The 23,784-nt window shown below is 35.7% G+C and overlaps 1 protein-coding gene across 2 annotated transcripts in view; it reads left to right on the forward strand.

Annotated features, from left to right (window-relative positions):
• ME1 (malic enzyme 1) overlaps positions 1-23,784 on the forward strand; it is a 153,821-nt gene that overhangs the window by 35,075 nt on the left and 94,962 nt on the right. For both annotated transcript variants that reach the window (XM_005518170.3, XM_014263648.2), the window contains exons 2-3: positions 4,765-4,898; positions 12,146-12,295. In XM_005518170.3, coding sequence (XP_005518227.2) covers positions 4,765-4,898; positions 12,146-12,295 — 284 coding nt within the window. The remainder of the gene's footprint in view (positions 1-4,764; positions 4,899-12,145; positions 12,296-23,784) is intronic.

The following is a 23,784-nucleotide window of genomic DNA, read 5'->3' on the forward strand; positions in this document are numbered from 1 at the left end:
AGTAATTTGAGAATGCATTTGGTCGTTCAGCCAAAAACATTCATCTTGTTTGAGTGTCCTTTTTTTGTTTGTTTTTAAGAATGCAGTTTTTAAGAATGGAATTGTGGGGTTCGGTAGTCCATCTGGTCAAAAAATTGATTCAGATCTTGAGCGGACAAGTATTGCAGACATCTGTGGGGTTTTCGCAGAGCTCTGTATGGCAAAGCGTTCCCTGGCCTCTGCTCAGCAGGATACCAACTGCTGTGGTAGGAGCCTGCTCTAAGGAGTGGTGAGGTGCCAGCTCTCCTCTTTCTAGCCATGGCAGCAGATGTTGAACATATAAGTTCCTCAGATTTATTACACAATATTGTTGAAATTTGTTAACTATACTTTTATGATTAAGGTATAGCAAATGAGTTTTTTAGCAGAGTTTTTTCACTTTTTGATGGACTCTGTGATAGTGATGAACCTGCTTGCCTGCCCCCAAAATACTCTAGAGACTGTAATTTTCCTCTCTAGCTGTATGTTAGACCAGCAATTCAGAGATTTATTTCTCATAGAATAGATAATACTTCTAGATAACACATTCTTGCTACATCTTTCTACCTTCCTACTCATTTCTTTCTTCCCCCTTCACAGATCCAGTAGGCTCAAGTATACATGTGAGTACTTGAGCTTGAGTACTGCTGTTGGTGGTTGTCTCCTGAACCCCTGAAATCTTACGAGCCTTGGTTATCTGCTTACAGAGGCTGATGAAGGAGTCAGCGAGGTAGAGGGCTTTGGATGTGGACATGGTTTCCTCTTCTAAGCCAGCCTCCTTCTACATGCTGTTAGGCTAATGCTTTTGTATGTTGACCTGGTGAGGTCAACAGGAGCAAGTGAACTATTCTTCTGAATGAGTTGGAGTTTTTTAAAAATGAAAGTTTTGATCTATTACAACAAAAGATGGCTAGGTCTTGGGAGAAATTGGAGAAAAATCCCTCTAATGAATACTGGTAACCTTTAGTGAAGCCAGATCTCGTTAATGTGTGGACAGAATGCACACATTGCTTTAGTACACTCTTTTTCTAGAGACATTTATATTAACCTGGAAATTATGTGAGCTTCAGATATTCTGTCTGAAGAAAAACTGTGTCAATGCAGTCTAGTTTGTATTGAGAGAAAATTTGTCTAGGTTGACTGTGAATAGAGGCTGAGACAGGTCTTGAAGTATTTTGAATGTGCCCTCTGTCTTTTCAAGCACTGCTTGAAAATTTGATTGAAAACCAGTGCAAAAAGCTGTCTGATACAAGATGATGATGTGCTGTTGATTCTGTTATGTGGTTTTTCAGTACTGCAACTGAAGAAGGGTATTGCTACATGTGTAACTGCACTAGAACAACATTGTAGATAAGGGGAATTGGGGGATTAGAGGTTATGAGCAGAGGACAAGTAACTAGTTAAGAGTGGAGTTGATAAGCTGATAGATGTTATCAAAGAGTACTGAATGATGTGCAGTAATAGAAATTACTACTTCAATTACAAAACTTCACAACATTACAAATGGAGAGATAAATTCAGAATTATATGTATTTGCAATGAGTTCAATGTTTTGAAAGCTCAGAGTTTTTTGTGTACAACTGAGAGTCGGAAAGGATATTTATGCCTAAGGAGCAGTTAAAAACAAACAACCCAAAAATTTGACCAAAAAGTCTGTGAGAAAGGAAGGTAATGAGGTGGCTGAAGAACAACATGGGTTTGCCAAAAGAAAACCAGGGCACATAATGAAACATAAGAAACACAGCTCTTGAAGAATTGCAAGCTCTTAACTGAGAGGACTGATAATAACTCTACTTTTCATCTCTATGATGTAGATGATGCATAAAGAAGTGAATAAATCAAAACTAATTAGGCAGAGGTTAATATTTATGGTTGCAGTCTCTTGTCCTTATGCTGCTTTGAGATTGCCGTTCTGTTGTTCTTCTTTAAAAACTTATTAGTAATACAAGCTACAGAATAGTAGTATCTACATAGTTTATAATAGTTTGGATGCTCGATGATGGAAGTCTGTCCCATCCAGGTGTGTGTAAAATATGCCTCTCTGGAAGGGAAAAGAGTGTGTAAACCAAGCTGGACCTAGAGCCCTCTCTGCTGGATGGCTGGGAAACAACACTTCTAACAGGAAAAAATAAGAATTTTTATGTAGTAAAGAAAATCTGAGGCTAGTACAAGAAATATAGACATAAACTATAAATCCTACATAGTTGAAGTCTTCCCTATTGTAAGCAGATGGAATAGGATACACTTATTTCATAAAATGGCATTCTCTTATTAAATTATCAGGTGATATATTTTAATGATATCATTATTATTTTCTTCTGAGCAAATGTGGGACTGAGAGGAGAAGAAAAGTATTCAAGTTTCATCTTAGAAATTTGAAAAACTCGTAATATCTGTGCCAAAGAGGAAGATTCAAGTTGAGGATTTTCTAACCATATAAATCCTAGGGGGTGTAGGTGGGTGCTGTGTTTTTGTAGTAATGAACTAAAGAAATTAACACTTACCATAAAGCTGTTGTAATACATGGAAAATACGTTATTCCAAGATGAAGTACTTTCTAAAAAAAGGCATTTGGCAAGATGTAACACATGTGTTTGTTTTAAAATAAAATATATTTTCCAGTAAGAGGGGAAACCCTATTATAGTAATTATCATACATATTTTATCCCTAATGTAAAGCCAAACACAGACATTCAGAAAATTTTTTCATTCCATTTGACTAATGGAAACTGAGAAAAGGAGAATTGCAGAGAATAACTGGATTGTTACTTTACTGCCAGCGCTAGAAGATCCATTAAAACTATGCAGCTCCCTGAAGTCCAGTCACTTGGAACTGATTCTGAAGAGTGCATGATCACATATGTGTTTTTTAAGCTCAAAAAAGTCTAGTGGAGATAAGAGAGATCAACATTGAATAAACTTGTGAGATGTGTTGACTCTTCCTTCTTGCGTGGTTTTTCAAGATGGGGTAGCAGCTGAAGACATTCATGACGTATCTGGTCGCAGAAAGTTCATTAAGGGAAAAAAAAATAATTGCCTTTGTGTATGCATTTGGGAACCTCTGAAATCTCACATGCATGGAGAACTACAGCAAAATAACTACTGGTATTTATTAAATTTGATTTCCCTTCATTTCCTGTCTAGGGAAGGAGAAGCACATTTTGGAAATTTTTGATGTTTTGTAAAGTGTTCATCATAAGGTACTATTTTTTTTTTGAGTCGTCATTTCACTTAAGGTAACAACTTGATTAACGACGTTGTAGAGCAGATGGTGTCGCTTTAGGGCTTTTTTCCTACTTTTTTTTTAACTCAGTGTCATAACCACTTCAAAATTTAGATTAAAAATGGTGTGAGAAATGTAGACTGTCAAGATACTGTAATATATTTTAATATGTTTTTGTTCTGTAAGAATAAGCCCTATGAGGTGACTATTTCTGAGGAAAAAACCAAAAACATAAACAAAAAAGAAAAACCTGTCTAAGTAACCAAACTAACTGCATGAATTTATCACATTGTATCACCCACCAAGTGTTTTGTGAAAGGCAGTAAGGACCTTGTGCAAAAGAATTTGTTCTCTTGAGAAGACAAGAGTAGTGAAAATGTAGACTGAAGGAAGCCTTTCGTATTAATGCTCTTGTTTTCCCTGTTTTTTTCCTGTCGTTTGTTGACCCAGCTAATTCTAATGGTCACATAAACAAAGACATTTTAACAGTCTGCTTATAGAAGTGGTAGTAAAAATACCTCAGTAGTACTTATTTTCACAGAAGAATTAATGCAGAAACACTATATTACTAGTTTTTCTCTTTGTTGGATCTCAGGGTATTTTCTCAAGTATTTTTTTTGTATAAGAAACAGTGTTTTTTTATGTAGTTGTATCATTGATATTGAATATTGGGCAGCTGTCTAATAGCTTCTTTATATGTGTATACACACACAGATATCTTCTTGGTAGAGTAATACATGCTACCTAACCTCTACTGCATGAGCTTTAGATTATGTTTAAGCTACATAGGCATATTGCAGAGATACAGACAGTTCTAGTGTAACCTACGAGAGGCCTCAAAGACATGAGCAGATCAGCCAGGATTGGCTGTGGAGCAGAACAAGTGCAGGTGGAATGGTGCTCAAGGAGAGCTGCAACCTGTCAGTGGAGCTGGCAGCCAGGGGCTGTAGTGTGAAACAAATGCATGCATTTCCTATCTAGAAGAAACTCCTCTGACTTTTCTTCTTATCCCCTAAAGCTGTAGAAGGTCTCATCCTGTCTGTCAGTCCTGCCTGGCTGTAGCTACCACAGCAGAGTAAAACTACAGCAGCCAGAGTGCGTGATGCTGGTGTGCTAAACTCACAGCTGTAAAGGCACCATCTTTCTTACAATAGCTTAGGTAATTTCTGAAGATGTTTTAGACAGATCAACCTCATTAGAAAGCAGAAAAATGAGTGAATATATGGCTGCTTTCTTCTTCAGTTGTAACTTAGCAGTTTTGCAGGTGGTGCTCTTGTGGTGTCAGGAGGCGTTAACTTGTTCTGTGCTGGGATGGAATGATTTTGTCTGTACAGGCCTGTCTTCTTATGGCTCAATAAAACCTTTTCCCAAAATAATTGCACAATTCTATGTTCTGTTTAATTTTAAATAGATTTTATGATGCTGATTTTACCCAGGCTATGATACACTGCAGAAGTTTTCTTAAATTAATTATCTCTTGTATATATCTATATGTGTTTTTTATTTTTATTTTTGTTTTTCAGGGCATGGCTTTTACCTTGGAGGAGAGGCAACAATTGAATATTCATGGATTATTGCCACCTTGCTTTCTTGGTCAAGATGCTCAGGTTTATACAATTCTAAAGAATTTTGAAAGGCTGACATGTGACCTAGACAGGTAAAGTATGGCTATGAAACTTTGTCCTACTCACCAATTCCCGAGTCACTTTTTTTTTTTTGTATGGTAGTACAGATGAAATTTCTGAATATTTTTTCAGTAGTTTTTCTGTGGTTGTTGATTATTGGGAATCCTTAAGCTAAATACATATTTTTGCTGGAAGCTTTCTTTAAATAATCAACTCCTACTTTAAAATTGCAATCTTCCAGAGCTGTTCACATGAATTTTCTTTGATACAAAGGTCACCAGAAGCAAATGAATTCATGTGAAACTAAGAGTCAGTAATGACTTAACATGCATATAGATACATATCCATCAAAACATAATAAATTTGTAAAATGTAACTAATGCAACTAATATGTAACATTGTGTTGCTGCGCTTGGGTATTTTTAAGGAAAAAAATCTGGGAAGGGCTTTAAATATTTATGAATACTAATTTTTTTTCCTTAAATAACTGTATTTAATAGGCTCTAGAACAAAATACTCTTCATGTCTTCCTCCTTTGCCACACTCTTCTCTGTTGTGGAATGTCTTTCATATTGTATTTCTGTACTGTATTTCATACAGTATGTAATATGATGCCCATCTGTTGGTGACAAGGCTTTTTTATAATTTAAAGTTGCCACAACCTTTGTTCATTATGGAGTCAGAATAGGATGAGGCCAGCCTTCCTTGCAAGTGAAGAGCTTGCAATTGTGTTGTCTTTTTTAGGTTAACTGTTCTCCAGTGCTCTCAGGAAGGCCATTATCAGTTACTATCACAGAGTAGTAGCTTCCCAGGCTAGAATGAGTCTGAGTTCTTGCATGTAGGAAAGTTTAAAAATTAATTAAGCTCTCTGATTCAACCATTGATATTACCATAGGAGAAAACTTTCTCTGTCCTTCTGTCTCCATCTTCTCCTTAATTCTGCCATGAGCTAGTCCCTTCATGATACAACTCCTTGTTTCATGTGTTTCAGGACATTTGAGGCAGTTCTAACTGTTTGTTTCAGCTTGGATTGCTGGAATTTCTCTTCACCTATAACTTAATAACCAGAAGAAAAAAGGTCTTTACCCCATTGTTGTGTGTGTTTTTTAACTAGGAATAAATTTTCTCTTTCTTCAGGTCATTGCATAAAATCACTCCTGCTTCTCAAAATATCACAGATAGAATGTCACAGGTCTAGTGATTCTACAGTCAAAAGGAGATTAGCAGAATTTCTTAAAATACTGTAGTTCTTAATTATTTCTTAAAATAAAGTCTTTATTTTTTTTTAGGAAAAAATTGTGGATATTCAAGCAGCTTTTTGCCAAAATGAAAAATTTCTTCAGGAAAGGAAGAAAGAATTAATTCTATCAGTTTTAAATGACAGAGTATTAAAACTTTGAATGATGTGCCTTTTGAACTGCAATAAAACACTGAATGCTGAAGTTTTGATTGCAGTGGGAATAATGAAATAGAAATTACTGTCTCCAAGTATTGTGGGAATACTTTGCAGCTATCTTTATTATATATAAAAAAAAAAAAAAAGGAAAGAGAAATCTGTCTGTCTTGAGGGTGGGGAAGGAATTTTTTTTTTATGCATATCTAATCTATGTATGATAGACACAAATAATACAAAAGTATAAAGAAATATCATATGGTTAAAAATAAATGTAAACAAAAGGTTTTCCAGAAGCCATTTGCTTCAGAGAATTTTTTTCCAAAACTACCCCTGTTGACCTTAAGATCTGTAAATACTTAATTAAACAAAAACTTGATGTCCTTCTTTCCCACCTATGAGTCTTCTTTGGCATTTTCTCTTTTCCAAATACATAGTTGAGTAAGGAAGAAATTTGTTTCCCGCTCCTGTGACCAGACATCTGTAAAACAGAAGTGCTAACATTAAATTATTCCACCCATGTGTCTGGGACATTAGACTGTAGCATGCCATTTTATACTATAAAGTCAGTTATTATAATGCCTGCTTTAGTATAAAGGTTATATTGTACCGTGCAGCTTTGCAGTACAGATTTATTCTTGTTAATTCAGTTTTAGCTATGCAGTTCAACTGAGAAAACTAGCAAGTCTTCCATTCACAGAAAAAGCTTGAAACTGTTACAAGTTACGGTTTTTTCTCACTAATGTGTCCACTAGTCAGAATATTTCAAATAAGATCTTAGTAATTAACACAGGAAAAAAGTGTATAGCTGTGTTTATTTCTCAGTTTTATTCTGTGAAGTGTGTCTGTGCTATCTTATCAGCTGTAATTTTTGGTCCAGGCATTTGAATCTTCTCCTTTCCTTACAGTGTGAATAAATACAATGGGCCCATTTATAATGCTGGAGACTCTGTTGTGGTGTCTCCATCCATGGGAGCTGTTTGAAACCTAACTGAACGTGGGCCTGGGCAGACTGCTCTAGCTGACTCTGCTTTGAGCAGGGGATCAGATTAGGCAATCTCCAGAGGTCCCTTTCCAACCTGAGCTAGTATATGCTTTCATAACACAAGTCCATAGTACTTAAGAAGCAAGTTTTCAGGGATAATCTTGGATCAGTGCAAATTGCGTAAATTAAGTCAGATTGTCCCTTAGGAATATTAAATTATATAAATCCACAAGTACCCCCTAAACTGAATTTTTTCTTTAAGAAATCTTATTTATATTCTGTCTGAACACCTAGCAGATCTAAATTGACTATTCATGCCATGCATGTTTTGATTAAAAAATACTCTCCTTATGTATTATCGGGGCTTTATATAGCTGTGATGTTTTCTCTATTTTTTAGCAAAATAAAAAATAAAACTTAGTTACACGCATAGGTCTACATTTAAGACCACTGATGGAAAGACTTGGTAACATTTGCATGAAGAAGATACTTCTTTTTAAGTCTATAAACATTGACATCTTGGGGTCCTTTGCAGATAAAATTCTTCTCTGAATTGAGTGTGCAGAAATTTGCATGTGCAAAATGTGATTTGCAGGTGTGTTTATAAGTCAAGTGTCTGACAATTTCATTTGAGTATGTTGATAAAGAGCCTGCTTGGAGAACATGTGCATTACATGTGGTGAGCTCAGTCCCCCTCTGGTCTCCTGTATTTATACTTGTATCAAAGACTTTTAAAGAGTGAATGTGATCCTGCCACAATTACTCCTTGAATCTCTTCACTCATGAAGAGTGTCAGAAGCTTTGAACTGGAACTTGAAATCTCAAGTGCTCCATGTAAAGGCAGGTGCTCAGGGACAGTCTTGTATAAGAGCATGCAGTTATTGTCTTCTACTGACTGTAAATGTCCTAATTTCTATGGTAGTCTTTGCTCCCATAGAAACAGCAATTGAAAAGAGATGAAGGGTGGCTGTTGTTTTTCTTCTACAGCTTGACAGTAGGTGTATACCTGTGTGTTTTACATCCAAATACATAGGTTTAAGTACAGGCATTTAGATATTGCAGAAATTACCTTATTTTTTAATTTTAATATTTTAATTTTAAATTAAATTACCTTGATTGTTAATACCTTAAACAGAAGGCTATCATCTGATGGAACATAAATGCTGTGTATGACAGCATCTTACATTGGCGGGATTGGCCTGGTTTTGCTTGGAAAGTGGGTGTGTGTAAATTCATGAAGCCAGGTTGATAGCTAGTACCATGGCATGACATGTTTTGGCAGTGCTGTAAGCCTTTGCAAACCTGTAGCATGAAATTGTATTCTGAAATACGAAAAGTTCATACACAAAATGAATGTGGAACAACAGCAAATCAATTGCCTGGTACGCTTGGCAAAAGGGACACCAATAAGAGGAAAAAATTCTATTCCTCTAACTTAATTTGGAAAAGCTGTGTTGGATTCTGCAAGTAATTTATTTTTTTTTCTCCCCTGTATGTTCTTAATTGTCTTTCTTCTTGCTCTGTATTGATACTGAAATTGTTGCTTCTGGCATGGTGACATCTTCTGCCTGAGCTTCTCTTTCTTCAAAAAGTCACACTGTAAAATGTTACACTGGATATGTTAACGTAAGGAGGGGGCCATCAAATTGCTTTTCCAGAGAAGCCCATCTTATTTTGTTTTTTTTCTTAAAGTTTCCCTGCCTTTAAATAATTTTTAAATAGATACTGGTGATGCAGATAAATAGAGCTAAGTGTCTTACACAGGTTAAAAATAATGGCCTTTCCTCTCACTTTCTTTATTTATTCTAATATTTTTTAAGATCAGAGCAAAGAAGTGTGGCTTTTGTTCTGTTTACACATATCCATTTTGCCATGTAGAGTGTATGCCAGTGATAGTTGGGCCAATTATCCTAAGAAATTATTAGTAACTGTCTGCTAGTTCAGTTTTCTTTTTGGTTTTGGATGATATGTGGTTTATATCCTTTTGTTGCTACTGTATTTAATTACCTTCATAATAGCAGACTAGTATGAAACATTCTTCGGTGAAGTAAGGGCAAGGGGTGGCAGAGTGACACACTGAAATTTGAATGCTTGGCAGTCTCCTCTGTATGACTTGCCAGACCTTGGATTTTTTCCCTCTGAAACTCTTCCCTGAAATCTTCATTCATGACTCCTTGTCTGAGGACAGATAATATTTTTCTCCCTTTTTATAGCACAAATGGTTGTTTTCACTATTTTATTGCTTGTTTTCATTATGTTTTCAATTAAGTGTGAGCTTCAGTAAAATATTCCATTAAATACTGAATTTTAAATATATTTTTTTAATACAATGCTGAAAAGCACTTAATGCTTTTAGTTGTGTAGATACTTGGATATTACTAAAAGATGCATACTTGTCTAATGTACTATAAACAGCCCCATACTGAGTATGAAGCACTTTGTTTTCTCATTTAGAAAGAATTTTTGAGAAATCTGATACCCTTAACTAAGAAAATTACAATGCTGAGAAAGAAGACATATACCTGCCATTGAAAAAGTAACTTTTTGATAAAAACTGCGCTTCCTGAGAAATATTTTTTACTTTTTAATAGTATTTCTTATACTGATGTAGATATGATCAAGTATGTAATATTTAAAAATATAAGTAGAATGCAGTTACTCATTTTGCAAGTTCTTTAGTATATCATAAATATAAAAGTGGAATGATAAATATAAATAAGAAAGTAAAACCCCAGTTTAATGCTATAGGACAGTAAAAAACAAGTGGAGAGTTTTAACAAACGGGTTTGTCATTTAAAGCCCCTGAGGAAGCCTTTTTTTTTTTTTCACTAAGCTTTTCATTTCTTCTGTAAAAAATATTACTTTACCCTGTTTAAAATCTAGGCTTGATCTGATTAATAAGAAAGGTGTTTCATACTCTTTAAGTAGCCGCACCTCATTTTAAAAGAAAGTGATAAAAAAGTAAAATACTGGGGACTGCTTTGGGATGATGCTGTGGCTCACATGGTGCTTGCAGTGTCCATATAGAGTGGGAGCCAAAAATAAGCATGATATTCTCTAACATCACTTTAAATGTTCTCTGGAAACAAAAGGAATGTCTTCATGTTTATTCACAACTACATGTGCAAGAACTTATATTTCAAGATAAATGTTGGGATAGTCATCCTCAGGAGAAAGCTGTTAATAAAGAAAGTGCTCTGAGAATTCAAGGACATTGAAATATATGCTATATCATAATGAAATACTGGGAAAATGAAAGGCTATAAGGAAATGTAATAATATGCAAGCAGATTAGTATGTATGTATATATATTTGTCGCTGAGGACTACAAGGGCAGGATATAATTTAACCTTGGAGAACATGCAAAACTGATGTGTGTGATGGAAGGTGGTTCCGATTGCCTCATGGTTATGGTGTTTAGAGAACAAATGCAACTTTTTGTTTTCTAGATCTTTATCTGTTTAGGGTTTAAAACACCCTTCATGACACAAGGGCAGGGATATTGCTTTGTCTCATTTCTGTCACCTCATTACCGACTGCCAAACTGGCTTCACTTGCCTTGCTTATAGTGCTCGTTAAAGGTTCACATAACAGATCCCAAAAGAAATGCTTCCCTGATATACAGGGATAGGTGAGCTAAGCTTGAACGGGATGCATTCAGATTTACTAAGCTGTTCTTTGTCAGGTGGTTACCTGACCATATTTGTGTCTTCCTAAAGAATGAGTTTGATTTCATTGGGGCATGTGATGCCTAAGTATGCAGAAAGAAAGTTTGCATGAATAATATTTAAATATACAAATCTCCAGGGTTTTGGAATGACTGTGTTCTATATGTACCCTCAGCACTTGTGTAATAAAATGATGGGCATATTTAACTTTTTGAGTGTGAGTAATTAGTAATTGGTTGCAAATTTAAAAGAAACAAACCAACCGACATAAATAGTATACATAAGTTAACGATTTTGTGTAAACCTATTAATATAGAATACTACTTAATTTTTACAGCAATACTTAAGATTGCTAAAACTAGTGAATAGACAGGTAAGGTTTAAGACAACTAAATTCCTAAATTTTAAGTGTTCACACTTAGTGACAGAGTTATGTGAACTGGAATAACTTGAAGTCACTCATAGACTCATATCATTTGTCACGCTCAGCACTGCAATTTGGCTTGCTGATTGGTATCTTGAAACCGTACTGTAATTATTCAGTGTAAGAGTGATTCCAGTCAAAAGTAGGTCAAGCTAAACATTTTTTTCACTCTTATTTATGAGATTCTTTTTTTCTCATTGGTTTTCTTTTTCAATAAATATTGAACTTCCTCAAAATTGGTTTTAATTAGGAGATATAACAATGCAGATTTCATATCAAACAGACTTAATGGATGAAAGGCCATGTGTGTATGCTTTGTTTTCAGAAGCTTTGTTTTTCAGTATTTATTTGCAGCATTGGTCTGGATTTAAGATAAATATCTATTGAGGAAAGAGCATGCAAAGCTTAATGTTTTTAGTTCTGTTTTCTTTGGGCAAGTGAGTAAGCTTGTTTAGGTTACATTTAATGCTGGTCTCATTTCAAGTGGAACAATTGATGTACACAGATAAGGTTCTGACAGACCAAATCCTCAATTGCAGCACAGTGTTTTATACCTGAGAGGGATTAGCTTCCTGAGTACGTAGCACTTGACAACTTTGTGATGGTTTCAGGTTCTTTGTCTCAACCAGTCTGTTATGCTTTGTGTCTGAACCATTTGTGCTGTTAAGACTAGGAATAATTTAAATACTTTCAATAAGACAGAGGCTATTATAGAACAAACATAATTTTAATTATCCAAACACCAGTATATTTCTAAATCTACTTTGTGTTCCCTTGATTTCTGTCTAATTATATGTAATTCTCCACAGATACATGCTGCTAATGAGTCTCCAGGATCGAAATGAAAAGCTTTTCTATAAAGTGCTGGCTTCTGACATTGAAAGGTTCATGCCTATTGTTTATACTCCCACCGTGGGACTAGCTTGCCAGCAATATGGCTTAGCATTCCGGAGGCCAAGGTATGTAAGTTTATACTTCAAATAAAAGTAATTGTATCTTTTTTTCCTCCTGGCAGATTTCTGCAGGGGTTTTCTACCAGCTGCATGTAAGCCAAAACTGCAATAATTGAGATAATTCAAGCTACACTTTGGTGTACATTAAACAATAATTTGTGCATTTCTTATCTGCAGTAAGAAGGCAAGTGGTTGGTTGAATTGCATTAAAATATAAATGTATTTTAATTAACTGATTAAAACTATTAAACTGTATAGTATATGTACTGTATTATACTGTATAGTGTAACTATTATACTGTTTTAGAATCCTAGCTGCATACTAGAACACTGGAGAAGAATGGAACTTTAGTTTTAGATTTGTCTTAGAAACTTGAAAAGCACAGACTTTTGCCTATATAAATATTATAAATATATAAATTATTATTAATTATTGTTATAAATTCATATAAACTATATGAATATGTTGTATTTTATACATACACACATATATATGTGTGTGTGTAAAAACAGTATGTATACAAATTAAGGATGCATTACATATGTACCTACCGATACCTTAAAAATTACCAAAATCATCAAAGTACCTGTTTCACTGCTTAATAATTTCTTGCTTCATAGGTTGGTTACTGGAGTGCTTATATTCTGTATACAATATCTATATTTATAGAATGATGAGGAAGTGGTATGAAAGAAGGATATACAGTCCTGTTTCACTCTGCCTCTTGAACATCAACTCACAGAGTTTGAGATTTATGGTGGTTGCTGTTTGAGAACATTGTGTATATCATTGACTTCACGTGCAATCTGGAATACTTTGGAGCCTTCTGCAGAATTTTTCTGGCAAAGAAAGAGATAAATGAGCTGCATGTGCGTAGCTCTGTTAACAGAAATAGATTTTTTACAATGAAGGCATTGATCAAAAGTAAGAAGCTTGCAAGATGTAAGGGAACAAATGACTGCTTACAAATTCTTCAACAGGAGATATTTGAGAGAGAGCTTCAAGGTTTTGTTCTTAATGTGAAAATAATTTTGGCTGTGTGGCTGACAGAATGAGTCAGGACCATCTGGTCAACTGCAGAAAACAAGAATTCCCTCTTCTGTGCACATTAAAAAGTTCAAAAATACCTCAAGAATCCTTATTTAAACCTGTGGCTTTAATGATCTGTGGCTTTTAGGTGCCTCCCTTACTAAGAGAAGTTATCTCCTTTTTCCACCTAAGTATTTACCACCATGGTGATTTTATTTGCCTTCCAGGAAGTGCTAAATGTGTCTGGAAATTAAGTCTTTGCTTACCCTGGTCTCATTACCCCATATTTTGATATTCATTGCCATATAAAATATTTCACAAGGAGCACCTCTGCCCATGCACATACTTTTCCTTTTCTCCCTAGAAGAGTGATGCATGTGTGGAGAAAAACACCTGGTTTAATTAGAGACATGGAATTGTTAAGTTTTTGAAAGACCTCCAAGGTCATTGAGTCCAACAGTATACCACCATGTTAACTAAACCATAGCACTAAGTGCCGCATCCAGTCATTTCTTGAACTTTTCCAGGGATGGAAACTTCAGTCCCTCCTTGGACAGCCCGTTCCAATGCTTAACCACCTTTTCAGTGAAGAAATTCTTCCTGGTGTCTAACCTATAACTCCCTGGCACAGCTTGAGACTATTTCCTCTTATCCTTATAAGGATATAAGGATATCCTTATTTTCCTCTTATCGTTAGCTGCCTGTGAGAAGAGGCCAACCCCTGCCTGGCTACAACCTCATTTCAGGCAGTTGTAGAGAATAATGTCACCCTGAGTCTCCTCAGGGCTTAACAACCCCAGCTCCCCCAGCCACTCCTCCCACCACTTGTGTTCCAGACCCTTCAGTTCTTTGGCCCTTCTCTGGACATGCTCCAGCACTTCAATGTCTCTTTCGCAGCAGGTTTGGAATTAGATGATCTTTAAGGTCCCTTGCAATCCAAATCATTCTGTGGTTCTGTGATCTTTGACAGACTGTTTCCTACTGAAGAAAAATATCTACAATGCAATCTTCCACTGTGCTGTTACAGAGATATGGGGTTTTTTCCTCAGAAAAACCTTTTCTAAATTATTCCAGAACCAACTATGCAAAGCAACCAATATAATTTAGTGTGAAATTGCATTCCAGACTCAGTTAACATATATGCCAGCATACCTCATAAATAACATCCTTCATGAGATGGATGGAGAAGAAAATATAAACATAAATTCAATATTCAGAAGGCAAAAAGGAGTAAAAGAGGTAAGATTTAGTCTGGGCTGTATTGTCTTACCATTTTGATTGATTTTATTTTCAAGAAGTTGCAATCAGGGAAAAAGGTATGATCTGATCATATCTTTAAAAAAGTTATTCTCATCTGTGAGACTTGTCTGTATCTGCTTTATGCTGACTCATATGTAAGTCTTTACAGATAAGTGACTATTTGTCTTTCAAAATGATTTTTTTATTTCAGAATATGTTTAATACTGCCTCTCCCCACAGCTCAGAAAACATTTGCTATTTCATAGTTTAATACAGATCCCGTTAGAAACAGACTTGGAGGCCAGTAAGTTAATAATTACTGAGTTGCTGCAGATCATATTTATCCCAGTGCTGTTTGCAAGGCAGTGTCATATTTAGTTTACATCCATAAGGATTTTTTTCCAATATTCAATATCCAGTTAAACTTCTTTGTGTTGTGAAATGAGCTCGAAGAGCCTGGCTCACAAGTTATCTCTTGAGGCAAAGAATAAGAAAATTAATTTAGACTCCAAAAAGTAGGTTTCTCGTGGAATCGTTAAATGAGATCATCTTCTGTGATTCCCTTATATGTTTTTAGAAGACTTTATGGGCTCACAGGATATGCTTACAGTCACAGAAGGACTCTGTGGCTCAGGAGAAGGTTTTCATCCTGAAGCAATAGTTTGCAATTTTGGAATAAACATTCATGGCTGACCAGCTAACCGTCTGATTAAGCATCATTTACCAAGAGAACTGCCTGCAAACTAAGTTGATTCACTGGTTTGAAGCTCATCTATATAACTGACATTTGTTTTTAATATTGAGACTCAACTCAAGATTGCATTACTCACTCTGAATATTTAGCTTTAAATCCACCAGCTTAATGGATAAGAGTAGTATTGTAAAAGCAAACAGTATAGATCTGATAGAAGATCTGTAACATGCACCTACCTAGACCACATTGTAACATAAACGTAATTTAGAAGACCAGTCTCTCTGGTCTTCTTCTTAACTGTTGAGGAGGATGAGGGAAGAAAGGATCCTTCAGGGAGTTGGTCAGAGAAGGAATTTTGACCTGTACAGATAGAAGCTTTATTTATGGGGGGAATGTAATGGGGTTCTGTTTCTATTGTAATGCTCACGCTATCACTAAAAGCATTTTCTCAGAATCTCTACTAGGTCACTTCTTGGTTCAGAATTTCTATCCATCATTTAAATTTCTAAAGTAAAAAAATTCTTCAGTTGCATAAGGCATGTACATATGTATGACAGCTTTTGATTACTTACCAAGAAAGAATCTATTTCTGTAAATAGATTTCTGAAATACAACAGTTCTTTCATCCAATAAGAATAAATATGGGAAAGCTCAATGGAAATTTCCTCTAAGAATACAAAACTAACTTTTTGCATTATATAGAGAACATCCAGGAGTTTAAGATTCTTGTGTAAACTCGGCATTCAGAAAAAGGAGGTATACTTGCCAAGTACTGCTGTGCTGAAGACTTTGGACATTGTTAAAATGTTAGGTGACTGTTTATACATTGCCATTCCTAGAAGGAAAAGCCATTTCAATCAGAATATGATTGCAGCTACACAGGCACGCCAGAGTTTTCTGAAATAACATCCCAGTGCAGTCACAGACTGTCAGGCTGACTAGGAACCATTTTTAAAGCAGCTCTATTGGGTCTGATGCAGTCTCTTAAGAGGCAAAGGCTTTGAAATTGTTTACCAGATATCCTCCTTACTGAAGTGCGTGACTGACTCAGCACGTACAAATCTAAGACGTAATCCTTTCCTTATATTTCTCAAAAAGAATAAACTTATTTACATTTATTTTCTGTATTCAGATTTACAGTTATTTGGATGCATGGTATTGAATGCAGATGTTGCAAATATGGTTTGTTTTTTTTGTTGACAAATGCTGAGATTGCCAACTGCAAGATAGCATCCCTTTTTAATAAAGAAAAGAAATAGAGGATGGGGAGATATGTATTTCCTGTGATAGAACATGCAAAATGTTAGACCTTGGCATCAGAAGTTGCAGTCTACTTGCCAGTACAAGGTTGATCCTGTAGTACATGAAATAATCTTTTTGTGGTCTTTAATGAGGCTTTTATTGGAATTACTCTTTTTAATTCCAGTGGATGTCTGTGACATCCAAGTCTCTTCAGAATCCAGATTTGATTTACTGGAGGCCAGAAACTTGACAAAAGTACTCCATGATCACATGAGCCAAGAAAGTTCACTTCCTGGAAGTTTTTTGAGACTGTCTCTCCTTCAGATGTGTGATGTTTTCTTCATTGAGACTACTAGAATGTCTGGATTTATTTCATATAACTTTTTCACCAGTGTAACAGCTCCCTTAGACTTTTTTCAGCACATCTAGATGTTTTTTCATCCCCTCAAAAGCATGTATATGTATACATACGTCCGTTTAGGGACTTTATTGATCTAATTGTTGCTCTACATAATTATCTTAATATCTTTATTTAGTTAGAAATTATTACTGTGTAATATAAAATTATATTAAAAGACAGAAGAAAGCACTAGTTTCACAGTTATTTTTCCTGATATTTTCTTCTCTGAAAACCATGTAGAATTTTAGTCTCTAAGTAGAGAAAAGAAAATGTGGAGGCTTTTTAACCAATCTCTTGTAAGGTCTTGGCTGTTAAAACAGCATATGAAATCAAAATATTTTGCAACAAAGGCATAACAAAAAAATGCATCTTTGAAAATAGACTGTTGTAATTCTGTTCTGTAGAAGGACCTGTTGTGTATTAAAAACCTGGTTTGGTTGGCAAGTTGTTTTGTAATATTTCAACAGAGAATTAGTATAGCTGTAGCATTTATTTTAATTTTAGACAGTCCTTCTCTTTATGGCTTTTAAAACCTGGTGATGATAGCAGTTGCAACCTCTCACCAAACCATTTTGGAATTTTTCACTTTTGTCTTTTGTGAAGATGACAACTGTTGATATACTCCAGGCAACCTTTTTCTTTCTTTTTTTCTTTCCCCTGTGTATAGCCTTGCCACTGAGTTGATGGCATCCAATAGTTTTACTTTCTGGCATGATTCTGATCTGCCAGAATCTTGATGATTACTTTCATCAAGCTAAAACTTAGCGTAGCATTCTGTGGCTTCAAGGTAAGGCTGATAGAATCTTCCCAGCAAACCATTTGTCCTTCTCTGAAAAACTGGAAAAGGAGAATTAGCAGAATATTAACCTTCTCTCTTCTCCTGGACTGTCTTTTAGTCTGGATTGTGCTGAAGTTGTATTTAACTTGGTCTGTCAGCAGACAGTACTGCTGCTTCAGGGGAAGGTGTGAGGATCTTACACAGAAGATGTCATTGGGCTTCATTTTGGTCTTAGAGTGCTTTGCAGATATTAAGCCAATTTCTCACTTAAGAAGTTATTGAAGGAAAAGAAGTTGTGTCTTGATTTTTGAAAATGTTATGATATTCTTCAATTTATGTGCATGTCATCATCTCGTCTCTCTAGAACTGTTAAATTCATGGCTTTTATAATATTTTGGCAATAGGTTTCACCATTTAGGTACAGTGTGAATTTTTATCTTTTTATTAAACTTATACCACAGAATAAAATAATGAATGATCAGCCTGTGGCAAACTGAGAGTAGGTAGTCCTGACCTAGCATTATGAAATATAGCATCCTCCCTGTGGCAGGGTTTTTTGTATGTACTTGGTACTGGCATACTGTAGGTATAACATACCATACTTGGAGGGGGTGGTATTTACAAAAGCAGCACTTGGAGTTGTTCTTCCATTTAGTCTTGTCTGAGTTGGAGCTTTATCTATTATTAGCCTCTTCCTGCTCTCGTAGACTTCGCACATGATTTCTTGTGCAGGTAATATTTCAGGGAGTTTTGATCATGTTCATAAAAGCTTTAGGATAAAGCACATCACAAGCATGGAATTTCTGGCTTTCAGACCTAAGTTTGTAGGTGCATTGCTCTGTTTTTTCTGGATGGAGTACATCTTGGCTGTGAGCAGGAGGAAATGAGGCCATCCTTTCTCAAAACATGACTCTCGAAATGTTTGGCAGCAGTCAATGTTTGGTCATTCTTAACAGTCTTCTAAGGAAGACTGCTAGCAAGATTCAGTGCTCTTTTACATCTTTGGTGGTTTCTGAGCAAGAGGGCCAAAATTAAAATGGTGGCTATGTCTTTCTGTTCCCTTGTTCCCTTCCTTCACAGAGTTCTGCCTATTTTCAGGGGATCCCTCTCCTCATTTGGCTTGTACTGTTGTTTTTTAATAATTCCTACTATCTGTTGTGTGAGGTTAGAACTGAATGTTTTCCTTTCTCCACAAATCTGGGGGACTTGATCTTTTCAAGAGCATCTGCACTTTGAGCTAATGGGAACTTAGTTGTGTGGATTTTGGCATGTGATTATCTTCTCATTTTGTTATATCCTACCGAGACAGTCCTCTGAAACAAAGAAGTTTCATACAGATGATTTTCACTAAATGGGAAAGACAGTTTGTGTGACAGTTAGTAACTCAGTATTTATTAGAACCTTCTTGTTTCCTTTACTGCAACAGTCATCTAGTGAATCTACGTGCAGAAGACTGGACAAAAAGTACATGGTCTCAAGTGAAATGTTACTCTGACTAATCTTTTCTTTCTAGTGCCAATACCACATAAAAGGTAGGCTATGTCCTTTGCAACAAATAAACTATGTATCTGCATTTTAAAATAGAGGTATTTTGCTACATTACAATTTCATATCAATAACTATGACTTCTATGAAGTCTATGAACTATGAATAACTATGTCTATGAAGTCTATGAACTTCTATGAATAACTATGAACTATATATATCAATATATAACCATGTTACTCTTCAATGTCTTCCTATTTTCCTGAAGTTTTAGGGAGATTTTGACTCTCTTCCAGCCTGAAATACTGCCTTCTGGTTATAAGCCCCTTGATTTCCCAAAGCAGTATATTCCTTGATGAAATGTACTTTAAGGGCAGAGATTTTTATTTAGATTTCACACCTCTGCTTGGCCAAAGATTCCAACTGGCAACACTAAAGAATCAGGTCATACAGTACAGGAGAGGTCTACTTAGCTCTAACTCTATACAAGCAATATTTATCTACTAAAATTTTCCCCTCATGAAACAGCCTCTGTAAACCTGACAGATTTTTAGTTTCCTTCCTAACTGTCAATATCATTTGACCCCCAAAGCAAACCTTTTAAGAGTAAATTTCCTTTCCATAGGAGAACTTTAACTTTCCTTAGTTCAACACCTTTTCAAGGCCTATCAAATCTCATGTAGTGTCTGCAAATGAAGTCACTCCATCCTTTCTTTTGTAAAGAATGGTAAGTACAGTTCCCTCCCTTCTGTCTTGAGTGGCCTTGGGGACAGCCCTGAAGCTGTAGCTTGCTCTTGACAGTAGTTTGCATATTGTATCCATTTCCATGGACTGTGATTCTGTACCATTCTAGTGCTCATTTAGGACAACCCAGACAGTGACTTGTGCCACATGAACAAGCAGACAACTGAAACAGACAACAAACACCTTGCAACTCATTGCTTAGGAGGTACTAAGAAAAACGCGGAGATATCTTTCTCCCTATGGAGTGGGCTATGCTGTGGAGGGCAAAGTGCTTACTTCCAAATATCAGTGGCATAAAAAATAAATGGTGTTGCCGCTGTGTTTACAGTTAGATATCACCAGCAGTAGGGATTTATGCATTGCTAACATGAGTTTGTAGCAGACGACTGTAATAGTCGACTGATAAACATCTAGTGCAGGTTTTTGTTTTAATATTAAGATCTTAGAGGAATCCTATCCTCTCCTTCTATGCAAAGAGTTTTCCATGTCCCCAGTAATTCCTGATGTTATCATCTGATACTGCAAAAGAGATGCCAGTGATTTAGAAGCGCTACACTGCTTTATTAACTCATTCTGTCTATATTCCAGCCCATGCCCAAAGGATGTTTTCCTTTAGGGGTGTGCTTACGCTGGAGTTTCTCCAGCTCCCATTTTCTGTACATTTGTTGCACGTCCTTTGGCATCACCCAAATCCCCTGCTTACACATTCAGCAGCTTCTCTGTTCAAAATACTCTCATTACTCAGCAGTCCAACATTGTCTCATTGTTGCATTTCTAATACAAGATATTTCGTAGCTTTAAAAAAAAAAAAACATACTTACAATAATTCCTGTAACTGTATTTGGTAAAGTCTGAAAGAGGAAGGAAAAACCCTAGCAAAATCACTGCAACTCTTCAGTAGCTTGGCTGTTCTAACGTCATAGTTTTCTGTCTCTGTCTACAAGCTTTCTAAATAGATAGTCAAGTCTTAAAATGAAAAATCAAAAGTGAAGACAAGGCATAAGTATTTTCAGCCTTTAAGAGCAAAACAAATGGGATGATTACGTGTTGTAATGTATCTTGTGTTTCCCTATATTCATGGCTAGATCTTTTGGTCCAGGAGCTTTTCACATACTGCATTTGGGTGAGCCATATGCATAGGACTCTTCTGAAAAAGACAAGAAAAAAGTTTTGGGATAGAAGTGGACCCTTCTATTTCTTTCAAGGCGCTTTCATCTCTTTTAGCAAAGTTTTACAGCCACATACAATTTTCTTATGGACACAGCTCAGTAAAAAATGTCAGCAGTATTATTTATAATAAAATAAAAAGACTAGGTCATAATAACGTTACTGAATCTATTGCAGAGTAGCAGTAACATCATGTAATTTGCAGCGGGGTGGAGAAAGGTTTGTGAGACATCTGACATCCTGACTACTTCTCTTTAAGTGGTGGCACTGAATGTCAGTTCGGCTTCTCTGGCTAATGAGTTTTAGGTAATTAAGCCACATGCAGTATCTTTTAGAAAGTGGTGGGTAAGGGCCTGCTGGGACCATAGATGAAATAGATTAATGTGCATAAACCAAACAAAGCAAGTTGTTTTCGTAAGAAAAGCAAGGATTTCCAGCTGAAGACAGACAGTGATATGGAAGGCTTAAATCAACTGGCAGAAATAAGGGAAACATTTACTGAGAAATACAGAAAAATAAAAGAAAGCTTCAGTTTGTGCTGAATGAGAGCCCATGCCTTTGGCACAAAGATGCTGAAAAGCCAATTCTCATTCTTGCTTCTTCATTCCCAAAGTGACTACTTTTTAGATGAATTTTGCTTAGTCTTAAGGAAGAAGGGAGTTTAGGGAGTCTCACAACTTCATTTTAGTACTCTAGTATACTGAAATTAACTATTGTTTTTGCGATTCTGGTGCAATTTTTCACCTAAAGGAAGAGCTTCCCGTTCCTGAGATGGAGCTGTAATGTAGCTTACAGAGACACAGCAGCACATTTCCATTTCAAAAGTTCACAGTATTATGACAACTTTGTTGTATAAGAGGGTATTTTTGGTTGCTTTTAACTTTTCTCTTAGTGTTCTGTAGATTTATTCTAAGCACATGTTGTGTAACATAACATGTGCTTAGAATATACACATATACACAGGTCATATATACAAATATACACATATGTACAGGTTTGCTGCACTGTATGTAGGTTATTCATACAGCCTGTTTCAGGCAACAATATGTCTGAGAGTTTCCCATCATCCAAAGGAGCTTCTTAAACATGACATGTAGATATTTATCTCTGGCAGTGAAAATATGGAACATGGTTTGCTTTCTGTTCAATTAATAATGTTTTTTTTTTCATTAGTAAGCAGTATATGAGCATGGGGAACTTGTAATTCTCAAGAAAATAGTGTATTTAAAAATATTTCCATTTTGCCTTGTTTCTGTTTGCTGCAGGCAATGTGCCTCTTTTTACTTTTACTTTGACACTTACTGTAGAATGTAGTGATGCTCCAGTTCATGCGTGGAAATGGGATTCTTCTTGAGGGTTGTTGTAATGTCAGTCACTTGATGAATGGTTTGTTCATTCAGTCTTCCAGTGAAACAGCTGTCATCTTTGAAAGATGACGTAAAATATGGCATGTAGACTTCCCAAGCTCAGAAAAACTTGTGTGCTTTTTGACGCTGAACTCGAGCCTTTGATTCCCTTGAAGAGGCTGGAAGCTCCCCAATGACGTTTCAGAAGCACTTCTGTTTTGACTGCTAAATGATGCTATTTAAATTCTTCATCACCCCATAGGGCTGGCTCTGCTCTACGTCCATTTCTTACCCTGTGCTTTGTTTCATGTATTTGTGTAGTGAAGACCAGCAATATTAGGTTGTGTTAGCTGGGATCAAGCTGCGTTTTTTCCCAAAATGTTGATCCTGACTTCACAAAATGAAAAACTATACATGGGGTCATGACTGAATTTTTGTAAAAAGGAGGGAAAGTATAAGACTGTTTGCCTCTGATGGATGAGGTTAATTTTTAGCACAGCGTCCAGATACATTGCAGAGGTTTAATGCTCAAAATGTTTCCTTGGGGTTCCATCTATAGTAATCATTTTCTCAAATTTTATGATAAAAACTTCTAGTAATTTTTTTGTTCTTAAATATATTCAATTCTGTGTAATTAAAAACACTTTTTATAGGTAATATACATATCCTGGGTTTTTCTGGAAAAATGTTAATATTTATTCTGTGAGCAAATTTCAGAAAACTGTTATGTTGGAGCTTTGTTAACATCAGCTTACATAAATCTTAGAGTAATCATGTTGCTTCTCAGTTTCTCCGTCTGAGATAGAGCTGGACCTGTAGGTCTTCTCTATCAACTTAAAAGTTGTTATTGAACATAGTACTAAAAATTTTGTCTGTCTCATACATTGATTCATGTTGTAAATTTAACAGAAAGTAAGTACAGAAATAGTGCTTCTCATCAGGTTGCTTACATTTTTAAAAATGTGAAAATGGTAAATGGACATTTGTACTTTTTCAGAGTGTTCATTTTACAGCAGTTAGAGTCAGCTCTACAAACGGAAGATAGTGTCTCATTTCAGAAGTGACTTTTTCATTGAAATGCAAGTTGGGTAGGATATGCCATAAGAAGAAGCATTTTTTAATAAGTCTTCACTTTTATCTTGGTTAAAAGTTACTGAGAGCAAATTATGGTGATTTAAAGGTCAAATAATGGGCCTTAAAGGACATCATTGTCTAAATATGGGAAATTTTCCATGTTGCAATGAGCCAAGGCAGCAGAAATTGTTGAAGTAAGTAGAAGGACAGCAATCTCACTTGTTTGAGTATTTCACAGTTTGAATAGCATTTAAAAGTTGTTTTTTTTAGAAAAACATCACTAGCATTTCAAGATTC

This window comes from Pseudopodoces humilis, chromosome 3 (genome assembly GCF_049639895.1).
Source record: "Pseudopodoces humilis isolate 2021_Gansu_Grassland_sample_001 chromosome 3, ASM4963989v1, whole genome shotgun sequence".
Classification (NCBI taxonomy): Eukaryota; Metazoa; Chordata; class Aves; order Passeriformes; family Paridae; genus Pseudopodoces; species Pseudopodoces humilis.